This window comes from Oryzias latipes, chromosome 4, assembly GCF_053564925.1.
Source record: "Oryzias latipes strain Hd-rR chromosome 4, Olatipes_Hd-rR_3.1".
Taxonomy (NCBI): domain Eukaryota; kingdom Metazoa; phylum Chordata; class Actinopteri; order Beloniformes; family Adrianichthyidae; genus Oryzias; species Oryzias latipes.
The window spans coordinates 10,924,724-10,937,147 of NC_136240.1; the positions used below are offsets into that span (position 1 = coordinate 10,924,724).

The window sequence follows — 12,424 nt, forward strand, 5'->3', positions numbered from 1 at the left end:
AATGTATTCAACAAATTTGAGGTGTATAAGGGTTTTTCTCAGATGGAATTTGCTTTAAAACACAGTATGTGTGTCAATCAAGGGGAGGGCAAAGGGGTGGGTTGATTTTAATTAAAATATTCATTTAAATGTTTACTTGTAACTAAAGCACTTTGAGGAGCTCAAAGCATGACAAGTGCTTTTTTTAAATTAAATAAAGGTGGGTTTGATTTGAAATACAGGTTTTGTGTTGGAAAACAGCTGTTGTTCTTAAAATGAAACTACAAAATGATGGTTTTCAGCCCGTTTATTAACAGGCTCTTAACCTCTCTGCTTAATATCTGTCACTGATCAAAACCTCAGGTTAGAAACATCAAAGCCTTAGAATCTCTAAGGGGAGTTTCCAGCCCACCTTAAAGGTCGGGACAGATTAGGTCATGTGATTCTCCTCTTTCTCTGGATCATCATCAGTGTTTCTGAAGCTGAAAGTACTCACAAACTTTCACTTTCCTGTAGAAATTTCCTAGATTCAGTTACGTATTAAATAAATCCCTGAAACATCTGCTATCAGTACTAATAGTAAACCATTTAAAGTAACTGAAGTACTGAAGAAAGTGGCTAAGGCCAGCTCTGATCCGCCTTCTGCACTAATCTTTTCCACAATGGTTTTAGTTTGGGTTATTCCTTCATCTAGACGGAACAAAGCCAGCATTGGACAGCATTGTGCACCGCTCAGTTTGATGGGCAGCTCCACGTGTGGCGAAGCTCTCCTAAGTCCAGTGAAACTCTATCGACGGGATAATCTCTGTGGAGTCCTAATGTCACACCAAAACAACCTGTCGTCACTGAAAGGAGAACGGTGACCCAAGTCTCAATTCACAAATGTGTGTCTGGTCGTGCTTTACTATTCGATGAGTGGCTTTCTACATAGATCAGAATAAAGCGTGGATAAAGGAATGAGTTTTTGCAAAATTCAAGAAAGGTTGCTGTTTTTCATTGAGAACTTGGACATAAATATTATCCAAAGATGCTCAGCGATGGAGTTTGGTCTTCTGAGTAACATGGTGTATTCTAAAAATAGAGTAATGGTAAAAAAAAAAACACAGCAATGTGAGGATCTGTTGGGTGATTTAAGAAGTCGACAAAACAGCTGAAAGCTACAGCTAAGCCCCTGAAACTATGTTTGGAACCCCCCCCCCTCCCCCGTCCCTCTGTCTGCACACTTCCTGTGTTCCAGATCTCCATTGACTTCATCTTTTCTACCAGTAAAAATGTTTGAAGAAAGTGATCCAGGTTGTACAGTTTTTTTTTATTATTTAGCATTGAGTGGCTTAAAAAGAAATGGTGGTTCATGACTGATTAATGGCTGTATCCACAGTTTAATGTATTAAATATAGTTTATTAAGTCAGCTCAAGTGAGAGGAGACTGCCAACCTCAGTAGAAAACACTCAAACATGTGGAAAAGCAGATATAATAATGTCTAAGTCTTCTTCTTTGCACCTTTGCCTTTAACTGGCGGCTGTTCCTCTTCCTTTCCGGTGGCAGCTTTAACTCTTTTTCTTCCCAGCGGTGTCTTTGCGTACCAATTCTAAAACACACAAAGGACATGAGTGAAGCAACAAGCAAGCAAACAAGAAACAATTGCATTTTTGTTGTGTGGTGTTACTTTCAGGGCTTCCTCCTGTTCCTGAAAAACGGGGTCAATCCTGGCTAAAGGGGCAACAAACTCCGCAGCAGTTAGCGGTCTGCTTCCCTGCTGGCGGATGCGGCGCTCTGTCACCACACTCTGGATTGCTTTGACCATGTGACCCGGGGTGTAGCCATCGGATATCTTTGCAAGCGAGCTGAGGTCCAAAGCCTTGGTTGTCTCCCCTCCTTTCTGATTGATCAGTTCCTTCCACATGACTAAGATTAAAGAAAGTTACCCACTGCACAGACGACCATGCTGGCTGAAAAGTAGTCCTACTGGGAGAATTCTTCTTACTGTATCTCGAGCCATAGTCCGGTCTTGGAATGAGGAGGATTTTGTTGTACATTTTACACATTGACTTGATGTCAGCACTCATGGGGTCTTCAGTCGTTCCGATGATTAGGACACGGTCTTCTCCTTTAATCAGTTTGAGGGACTTTGGCAAATCTTTCTTTAACCTCTTCGGATCTAACTTTTCACATAAAGAAATCAGTCAAAAACACATTCAAAAGGCAAATGATCGATTTAACAACCAATTACTCTGTGTTTCGTTTTTCTTTGTGCTTGATTGTACCTCCTTTTCTTCCTTAGGAACCTTTTTGTAGAACATTTTTTCAGCATCTCCAATCCATATCACTGAAGGCTGCAGAAGTCTTGCAACCTGCAACATATGGAGGTATAGAAAGCCTAAAACCGTTTTTCTCGACTGGACTAAATGATTTGGCAGCTCGGTTTGTTGTGATGTTCTCTACAACACATAACAGTGATTAAGGAGCCGTTCTGGGTTTTTTCTCTGGTCGTTTTAGTCTTTTTACATCTGGACTATTTTAATCATGTGCTCCCTTTCTATTATTTCTAAAGAGACTAGTATTTATTGTTCAGCATACAAACTCGCTGTGTTTGTAACATTGTAATTAAAATTTGAGGCTGTAGGCAGATATCACAACTCTGAAAACAGTTCCAACACAGGTTAGGCTCTCCTTTATTTCCATTTGAAGAACCAAGACCTTTTTTAACATTTGAATGTAGATGTTGAGAAAAAAGACAGATTTTTTTTAAGAGCAGACAACTTTTCTCCCCCTTGGCAGATGTTCACATCCTGGAAAAAACACTGGCTTCTGAATGAAACGTCTCACCTTAAACACCACATGAACCATCATGGCGAGGCCGCTCTTCCCTGGGTACTTCCCCGCCGTGTTCAGGGGGGAGAGATCAAACAGGGTGGCGCCGGTCTCCTGGCACACGGCGTGCACCAACATCTTCTTGCCCGCACCTTCAGGTCCAACCAGAAGGATGGACTTGATCAAAGGAGCCTTCTCATGAACCACCTGAGAGCCTGAAAACCACACTCATCTTGAGCCACAAACAAATGGATAGATATTTGTATTTAAGCGTGTAACGAGACACTGCCATACCTAATGGTAAAATGGCGTACAGGGAGATAACTTGCCGTACATCCGACAAAGAGGGCATGGGCTCAATGTCGTTTTGTCTCAGAGTGGTTCCAAGGTAATTAAAATCACCTGAGGGCGGGACATGAAACCGAAACAGCTTTTTTATGTACAATAACTCACACGCGTGAGACAAGTGAAGCATTTCTGAAACAAGCTTTTCAACCTCTTATGACTTGGCGTCCAGATGCGTGGACCTCACATTTGGGGTTTTAGTTCCACAGTAGTTACATTCTGCGTAACTAAACCCCTGTGACTAAGTGTGCAGAGAGTTAGCTCAATGATTAGCTCATGTCTCAACCCTTGTGCTATCCTATGACCCCACCCTTACATTGACGTGTTGTCCCTACCATGACAAAGGTGGATAAAGGTGGACAGGATTTCATGTAATCCATGGACACCAGTGAAGATCACAAAGTGGGTCTAGATGACCCCACCCCCAAAGTTAAAGTGCCTAGGATAGCACAAGGGTTAAGAGGTTAAAGAAAAGATTCTTAATTTTGGAACGCTTTGGACCGTTTTATTTCGACTCTCTTGTATGAACTGCAACATCAACAAGAATTTCACTGGATGGTTTTTCTTTATGGAAATGTACAAACTGTAAAAACACCGTCAATTCACAAAATAAAATCCTTTGTACTTTGATATGTTAAATGACTTTTTAGTTTAAAAATAATTAAGCTGATTAAGTAAACAAGTGTGGCATTTCTCACAGGTGTTTTACAATGATAAACCAGTAGATGGCAGCACTTTACCACTGTATCTGTGCCAAGCAAACAAAAGATGATTTTATTTCAATCATTTCTGTCATTTCTACTCAATAAAATACCCATATAACTTCTCCTGGTTAAATACAGATTAGCTGTTTATCATTTGATGATCTGATGTATTCTTTAGTCCACTACAACCTTTATTTTGCTGTTTACATGACCTTTGTACAAAGACTGAACTTTAAATTGTAAACTAAACTGACTAAAATACTGCGTTTTTATTTGTATTACTTTATTTTTGTTGAACTTTTTTTTTTACCAGCTCCCATAAAAAATGACATCGCCATAAGCCTGTGATTCCCACATGTGGCCCCTGATGGGATATGCTGAAAGGCGAACAGCAACATTTATTTTGAAATATCTGCATATAGATTTGATCAATTATTAAGAAATCTGGTAAACACTAATCAAATGAATTGTAATTTTCAAATAATCAAAGTAGAATGGATGAAAGATTTGTGAAAACTGTTCTTGTACTGACTTCCTGATGGCAGCAACATTAAGAAATTTAAAAAATATAAAAGTAGGATCAACACTTTTCTTCTTTGCTTTCTACAGTTTAGTCCCAAAATGTTGAGCAAAATCCAGGCCAAGATACTTCAGTCAACCTGCTGTTTTATGGCCTGTAACCCTTTTTAACAGCTTAAAAACGTATACGTTTAAATTTAAAGTCAGACAGAAATTGAACTACTTACATTATTTTTGCCTGGTATTTATGGCGACATTTCACAAAGCAAAATTTTTTTATTTAACACAAAATGTTTGTTGGAAGTTGGATTAATTTTGTTTCCAAAGAGTAATATTAAGCATAAGTCGTATTTGTCATTTGAATTGATTATTTGATGTGTTTCTGAATGTTGCAATAACCTATAGAAACCTATAGATGGGATCTAGTCTGGTGAAATTAGAAAACTAATACAGAAAGAAACCCAAACATTTGTGAAGTGAGATTAAGAAATAGGTTTCCTACCCAAAAAATCTTGTAGCCTTACATCATTTGGTTGTTTCAGCAAACCCTGTTCCACCAACTCCTGACACAGAGATTCAAGAGTCCTGGCAGAAGAAAACATGTTCTGTTTCAACAACTTAAAAGGTTTCTTTCAACTCCATTTTTTTGCTGAAAATCCCTTCTGTGCTGTTAAGACTGTGATTTCACCTATCAGCTGTCAGATCCTTTTCCTTTTTCTTTTTCTTCCCGCTCTTGGAGCCTTTCTTCTTCTGAGAAGCAAATGAAAGCAATCATGAATCCCATCAGAGGATTCATGTGATTGTAAGTCACATCTTAAATCTGGATAAATGCGTAATACCTTTGTGTTTGCTTTGGTTTTGCCTCCCTTGTCCTTGTCCACAGAAAGCTTCAGCTCAGCCAGCTCTTGTCTCATCTGCTCATCAACCTGGAGCAAAAAAAACACATAATAGTAAGAGAAAACTTTACCACAAACTGACAGATGTTTGCTTTTAGAAGCGTCATGTCTTTTTTTTTTTTTTAATAAATCCTGTGGGATCAGTAGTTAAAAAAAATACCTGCACTCGGATTTCATCTTCAACAACCTTCCTCTTCTCCTCCTTGATCAACTCCACATCATGTTTCTGGCTGAAGTTTTCGGTTTCATCACGGCTACTCCAGAAATCTTGGGATGTAAAAAATGTTTTTTTTAAAACAGGTCAATCTACTTTAAAAGTATGTCCTAAAACATTACCATTCAATACTTAGTTATGTTGGAAAAACAAGTCTCAAAGTTTCACCGTGTTCCCACTCTGGTTTTGCAAGTAAAAATAACAAACTTCTTTGTAAATCCATAAATTATAGATCAGCTGTCTTTATAGAACAGAAAAAAACGGATCAACATCCCATAATAAGAGAGCCTGAAAAAAAAAGCCACACTTGACCTTCCAAAACTTACCATTAAAAGTTTTATCCGCTGCTTCCAAATCTGACAGAAAAGCAGATGGATGCATCTTTAGCCCGGCCTCCTCCTGCACTCCAGAGTTACATTATCACAACTGTTAAACAGGCAATATCTCTATAAAATTTTACTTTTTTTTTTTATTTACATATTTCAAACACACTGTATTAATTATTATCTTCTAAAAAAAAAACATCCAGCTGTGTCCACTTACTTGCTCATCAATCATCTTCTTGTCCGGTTTTCTTTTTTCTTTCTGCTCCTCTTTCCCTCTGGATTTGTTGCTGGAAGCTTCGTCTTCTTTTGCTGCTATTTCTTCCAACACCTCCAAACATTACAACCAACATGGATATCTAAGAACTATCCATAATATATATATTTGTAAAAAAAAAAAAAAAAACGTGTTAAACCTGCTGAGGACTCTTCTCAGCAAAAATGAAGGCAGAGCCTCCATCCTCCTCGTCTGGGTAGTCTGGAAATGACCCTGTGACATTACTTCAAAAGAAAAATGCTGACATTATTAAAGATGAGAGTCCCGTGTAATGGCTCGAAAAAATTACTCTGCCAACTTGCCGGCATTTGAAGAACCACTCCCGGACTTGGCTTTTCAGGGTGTTGCTCATGTTGTTGCCCTCCATCTCTCGCAGCTGATTTGTGACGGCCACAACAGCCTTCTGGTAGGCCGCTTCGTGTTCCTGCTGTTTCAGCCGGGTGCAAGCCTCCGCAGCTAGGAGAGCGACTTCTGCCGGGCTTGGAGCAAGATACTTTGGATCCATGACCTCAAAAATCAATAAATCAATAAATAATAACCTAAAATATGAAAATTGGCTATTAAGGAAAGGTAATCAAGTTTAAAAAAGAATCCACTTTATAGAACACAAAGATAAACATTATTTAATGTTTCATTGTGTCAATATTTATTGATGGTTTTGATAGAAAAACAGCTCACCATTCCTAAAGCTATCAGTTCTTTAACTCGCTCAATTTTGGTCTTTTTCCTTTGTATGTAGCCCCTCCAAACCTGCACATGTTCAACCACAGTACAGCACTTAAGCATGGTAGGATGGCTCTCCTGTACAAGGAAAGCATGTTTGCTGCATATTTATGACCTTTTGAATGCAGATAGCAGCCAGCTCGGTGCTCTCTGTTCCCGCATTTGTGCTCCTCAAGCTGGCCTCTCGACTTTCTTCATACAACTTGGACCTCATCCGCCCCTGTCGTGCCCTCTCTGCCACTTGAATAACCCTGATAGCCTCCTCTTGCGTCATCTCTTTTTCTGTTGATGGCTGTAGGGACATTTTTGAAATAGTCAACAAAAGAAACCAAATTCCTCCAATTGTCATGAACTTACGTTGACATAAAACACTAAGAAATTCGATTTTACTTGTAAAAAGGGAATTTTTTTTGTTGATGTTTGTATTTTTTCAACTAAGGTAAGATGATTTCAGGAAGATGGACTATTTTATGTAGCTATTTTTTGACTCACTTCAAGACTTTCAGTGGCCTCCACCATCTTGAAGATTTTCATCAGCATTGCCTTTCGCTCCTGAACTTCTTTACTGTGATCATTAGGAAAATATTGCGGTAAGGGGATCTCAAGTTTGTCCTAAAAAAAGGATGATAAAATAGGTCTTAATTACTTGCAATTGCGTTTGTGTCCGTTTTAAATGAAACTTACTGGTGTGAGCTTCATGTCATGAAGAATATCGTCCATGTAGTGGTACTCCAAAAACTCCTTTTCCACCATTTCATTTTTCAGCTCCACCACCCTCCCCATGACACTGTCAATTACTTTCCGAATTGCTCGCCTCTTCTGAGGGTGAATTATCAATTCATGAGCTTTCTGGAGCTTCCTGAGGATTTGGATATAGCGGACATACAGCATGGCCAGCCTCTGGAAGAACACCACCCTGTCTTTCTGAGGTTGAGGTTGCTCTGCGGGTTGCTCTTCAGCTAAAAGACGACTCAACTCTAACTGAGCATCCGCCCAGAGATCGTTGTATGCCCTGAAACAAAAGACCACAACAAAATCACAAAACCCAGATTTAGATTTAGATGTGATAAACATGTTTGCACTCAAATAACACTGGGAATAAAATAAATATGACTTTAAAAAAAACCTTTTGTCGGAGAAGACGGGAAATAATTATTGGTGAAAGTTTCTTGTCACAAATAGTAAATTTATAAACCCCAACAAAATAAAAGCATGCTAATCTTAACACATAAGCAACATTTAACTAATAGTTGTTGCAGATGTTAACAAACTGTGGGGCCAATATTATAAAAAAATTGGTTTAAATTGTATTAATAAAGCATCATTTATGTTTTAGTAACGTTTAAGTCAATAAATTCTGTTTTCCAGTCACATTAACCTCCTGTTTTGTGATGTAGTTTACGACATTTTTTTATGATTTACGAACAACTCGAGAGTCCTATTCAATTTGTCTTCTAAATAACTGTGTGCGTGTGTGTGTTTAGGGTAAACACACCCTTTGTGTATTTAAACGTTATCTGAATTTCTTCTGGTACATAACATTATTTTTGTTCATATTAAGAGATTTGCCACGCAACCTAACGGTTGTGACGCCCAAATTAATAAATAAGTATACGTTCCCAGTAAATAAATTCAGGACGGGTTACCTTTGTGACATCTTTCTGTTTCCAGAAGAAAAATATTTTTCGCATGTAGTCCCTTAAAAAAGTAAAGCAGGCCTTGAACCGCTGAACGAGCGAAAACAAAAACCCCTTAAAGTTTGCGAAGTCGTTACCATGGTAACAGCCGCGCGGAGCCCCGTCCCGCTTCATCTTTGTTTACTTCCGTTTTGTTTCTGGTGTCCTATTACTCTTCTTATTCCAAAGTAGACATTGCATTTAATGACGGAGCCGACACTCAACGCAAACACACCAAACGGCAGCGACTCATCTCCTGTTATTGATTAAACTGTAGGCGTAGCTAGTCAGCATTTTTAAAAGTTTTTGACAACCTCGTGTGTTTTTTTAGCATCATTTATTACTATTGTTATTACTATTGTTAATTACTATGTTTTATTACTATTCACTGTTAGTGATTTTTTTCAAGACAGACAAGATTCGATTTTTTTTAATAATAATTAATGATAATAATTCTGGCTGGTAAGTGACAGTTCCAAGTTCTACCTCTAGAGGCGGTAGTGAGTCGGACCGTGCGCGGTTTCCAAACAATAAGAGAAAGAAGAAAAGAACAGAGTTCCATTAATGTGATAAGAAAGAAAGAAAAACTACTTTTGTTGATTTATTTTGCTAACTCGATTTAAACATATTTTCTAAATATCCAAAAGAAATTAAAAAAGACTTTCAAGTTGTTATTGGTCATATTGATAAAAGATAAAATTTCAAAATGGTTGGACATTCAAAAGCGACTGAAAAAAGCAACCAAACACCACAACAATAACAAAAAAAAGTCTGAACTCAAGTATAACTTATTATAAGCTACATTATTTTTTTGACCATCTCATTTTTATGTGCAGCATTCTGTGTGTTTGTGACGAATAGACCAGGGGGCTATTCCATAAAGCACGTTTAAACTACCCTGACTTTAACCCTGAACTCTGGCTGAAATCCGCCTGAACTTGCTTACTCTTACGCTCGACTTGGTAACCCTGGGTTAATGCGCGTGCACGGCAAGTAAAGACATTTCAATGGATCGCCGATTTCCGGAGTCACCATGGAAACGCGTGGAAAACAAAAGAGAGCGCTATACTTCAGTGAGACGGAGTCTGAGATTTTATTGACAGCGTATGAAGATTATAGGCCCATCAAAAAAGTAATACGGCTGCATCATCAGCAAAAGAAAGAGTTTCTGCTTGGAGAAAAATAATGGACCAAGTAAACGCACGAGTTTCTATCTCATTTCTATTTTCATTGTGACGCGTATATAAGTATAAATTATCCAACTTTAATGAATTACCGGTAACTCAATTGGTAACAAGTAATTGAGTTAAATTTATTCAACGTAATTTCTTAAACCATTTCTCCGACTTTAACATTTTACTACAGAGCTAGGAGTGCTAAATAACCTCAATATCCTCTCCCTCCCTCTCAGTCATGCAGAAAGAATTAAACATAACAGGACAAATAACTAGACAATGCGCAGTAAAACAGCCAAACAACTAAACACATTTAGACAAAAACCCACACTTAAACCCGAATCCGTCCGGACAGGCAAAGGGAATTGTGTCCCACAATCCCTTGCAGTGCCGATCTAACAGCAGCACCAAAGTTACACCTACTTGATTGAATTAATTTGAATGAAAGTAAAACAACTTCCTGATAACTACGTGTTATTTTTAAGCTGACTTAACTAAAACATGATTTATCTTAACTGAAGCAAATAATTAAGTTAGATCAAAAAAAGTTTATTTTTCCAACATCCATATGTGGTCTTATCACCCTCTCATGGTGGAAAAAGTATTATCTGAGCTTCTTCATCCACTAAATCATCTTCAAATGGACACGCCATGCTGCTTCACCTCTCTGAAAACAAACTAACCTTCAACTAAACCTGCTCCAGACCAGGTTATGTTCAAAGCATGAGTTGCTATGGGAACTTGACATACCCTGAAACATACCTCCATTTTTGGAACCAAAAGCTGAGGTTATCCACTTCCTTAGCCTCAAACTTACCGTGGCAACTACCATAACCTGCTTTCTGGAATACCCCCCTGCTGTGAGGACTGGTAAATAAACATGTTTTTTCTTTAAAGAATCTATTCATTTACACGCTAAACTAAATATTATACCATGTCATAAAGGTCATACATTCCCTGGCTAAACATTCAGCTTTTTTATTCGTCGCACAATGTATTACAATTCAAATATTTTTTTACATTTAAACATAATGTTTTTTAAAAATATTCTGTCATACTCAACGACTTACGTCATATGAAAAGTAATCCTAGACTTTCTACATGAATTCATATAAACTTGATAAAAGTATTCCCTTATGTTATTGCTTTATCTAAAATGACTCATTTTGAAAACAAAGTAAACAAAAACAAAAACAGCATTGAAAAGATTTTATTTTAAAAACGCTAATTAGATGTATCCAGATAGCAATATCAAAAGAGGAAGACTTTTTTCATTAATCAAGCAGATTGGGTTTGAGTCTGTCTTGAATTGGATGTTTCAATTCTCACATAGTGACTTACACTATTTGTTCAAAATGTGTACCTGGTTCTGGACCATTCACAAAGTCTGTGTGTCATCCCATGTACATATTTACAAGATGAACGTTTGTGCAACATAATAATTTAAGTTTAGTTAAAACGCACTTGCAGACTCTTCTAAAAAGATCTTTAGGATGAAATCACCAAAAAAGACTACGCAGAGGCAGAAAAGACAAAGTAAGATGAGAACTGCAGACGGACTGAGTACCTGTAACAGAAAATATTAAGATATTCTGGAATCTAAATTATTTCGAAATAAAATGTAGGAACTCCACAATGGTTATTCGTGTGAAACATGTATGTTTCTTTTCATTGAATCTGGCACAATGACAATGTTTTAGTTACACTCCCCTTCAGATGTGACTTTTTTAAAATAAAATTCTCAAAACTCATGTTTAATTGTATCAATGAAGAACCATCGATTTACAGAATAACGACCTCGACTGATGATGCAACTATGGGCCATGACAAAATGTTTGAAAGCTGGGGCTGAACTCAAAGGGCTACATATTTCTTTTAATTTCCAGTTTTTTAATATTTTTTATTTTATTTTAAAGCTGCTTTTTACATTTTTTTAAAAAAAAAAAAAAGCATAATAGTGAGAAACTTCACTGGTCAGATGTGTTTCACAAACCCAACAGGTGCAATATGTAGAAACTGATCATTTGGTCAAACCTTGAGTAAGAAGTATTAGTCAGAACCAAAGAGGGAATGTGCTTGTATATGCTGCACACTGATGAAGCCAGTTTTCTAATGAGCTCAGATGTGCCTGAGTTCAATCTTAAACTTTGTTCTTTTTTTGGTGCATTGCTGGAAAATGTAGGCTGCCTGTCTCGTTGTTTTTTTGTTTTTTTTTTGTTAGTTTTTTATGCATTTTAATATTTTTTTGTAATGTTTTGTTTCAATAGTGCTGTAGTTTTTATTTGCTTTTTTGTTTTTTGTTTGTTTGTTTGTTTTGCATTTCTGTGAAGCATTTTGCGTATTCAGTGGTTACACAAAAAAAATCCTACTAATGTTGACAAAACAATAAAATACACACAAATGCACATATAGAGGCTATACACAATTGTGCTTGCATTTGCCTTTTTTGTGTATAACAGTACATTTTTAAAATAAACGTTTCTGGTGCCATATTGTAGTCAAAGAAGCCTTTATTGGTTTAAAAAAATACTTTCTACATACATTTTCTATGCTGCGCTTAATCGACGTAAATGTTTAAAATTAAGGAGGTGGGAGTCAGAATCCAAACAGCCGAGGCAGCAATGTTCTAACTAAAATAGTACTTAGGTGTAGAGCCTTCAAAGTTACATAATTCATTCAAGCCCTATCATTGTATATGTTTGTTGGATTCGCGGGGTGTATCGCCGGATGGGTGCTCCTTGAGGCGCATTCTCATCAGCGCCTTCGACGATCACAAGACTT

The 12,424-nt window shown here is 37.3% G+C and overlaps 1 protein-coding gene across 4 annotated transcripts; it reads right to left on the minus strand.

Annotated features, from left to right (window-relative positions):
- Positions 1-1,357: 1,357 nt before the first annotated feature.
- zgc:153738 (dynein regulatory complex protein 11) lies at positions 1,358-8,744 on the minus strand. 4 transcript variants are annotated; one of them, XR_013655720.1, is made up of 19 exons: positions 8,439-8,641; positions 7,477-7,804; positions 7,285-7,404; positions 6,908-7,084; positions 6,748-6,819; positions 6,372-6,577; positions 6,209-6,293; positions 6,013-6,123; positions 5,796-5,868; positions 5,416-5,522; positions 5,199-5,285; positions 5,048-5,109; positions 4,862-4,944; positions 3,086-3,193; positions 2,807-3,006; positions 2,245-2,331; positions 1,965-2,138; positions 1,647-1,885; positions 1,358-1,568 (listed from the first exon to the last, which is right to left on the minus strand). XR_013655720.1 is itself a non-coding variant. In XM_023954133.2 (19 exons), exons 2-19 carry the CDS (start codon positions 7,681-7,683, stop codon positions 1,461-1,463), a joined length of 2,310 nt encoding a protein of 769 aa, XP_023809901.1. In that variant the 5' UTR covers positions 7,684-7,804; positions 8,567-8,744; the 3' UTR covers positions 1,358-1,460. The 4 variants fall into 4 exon arrangements, 3 of the variants coding, with proteins under 3 accessions (XP_023809901.1, XP_023809900.1, XP_078802654.1); XM_023954133.2 differs by having other exon boundaries at positions 1,965-2,142; positions 8,567-8,744; XM_023954132.2 differs by having other exon boundaries at positions 1,965-2,142.
- Between the last annotated feature and the right edge of the window lie 3,680 nt (positions 8,745-12,424).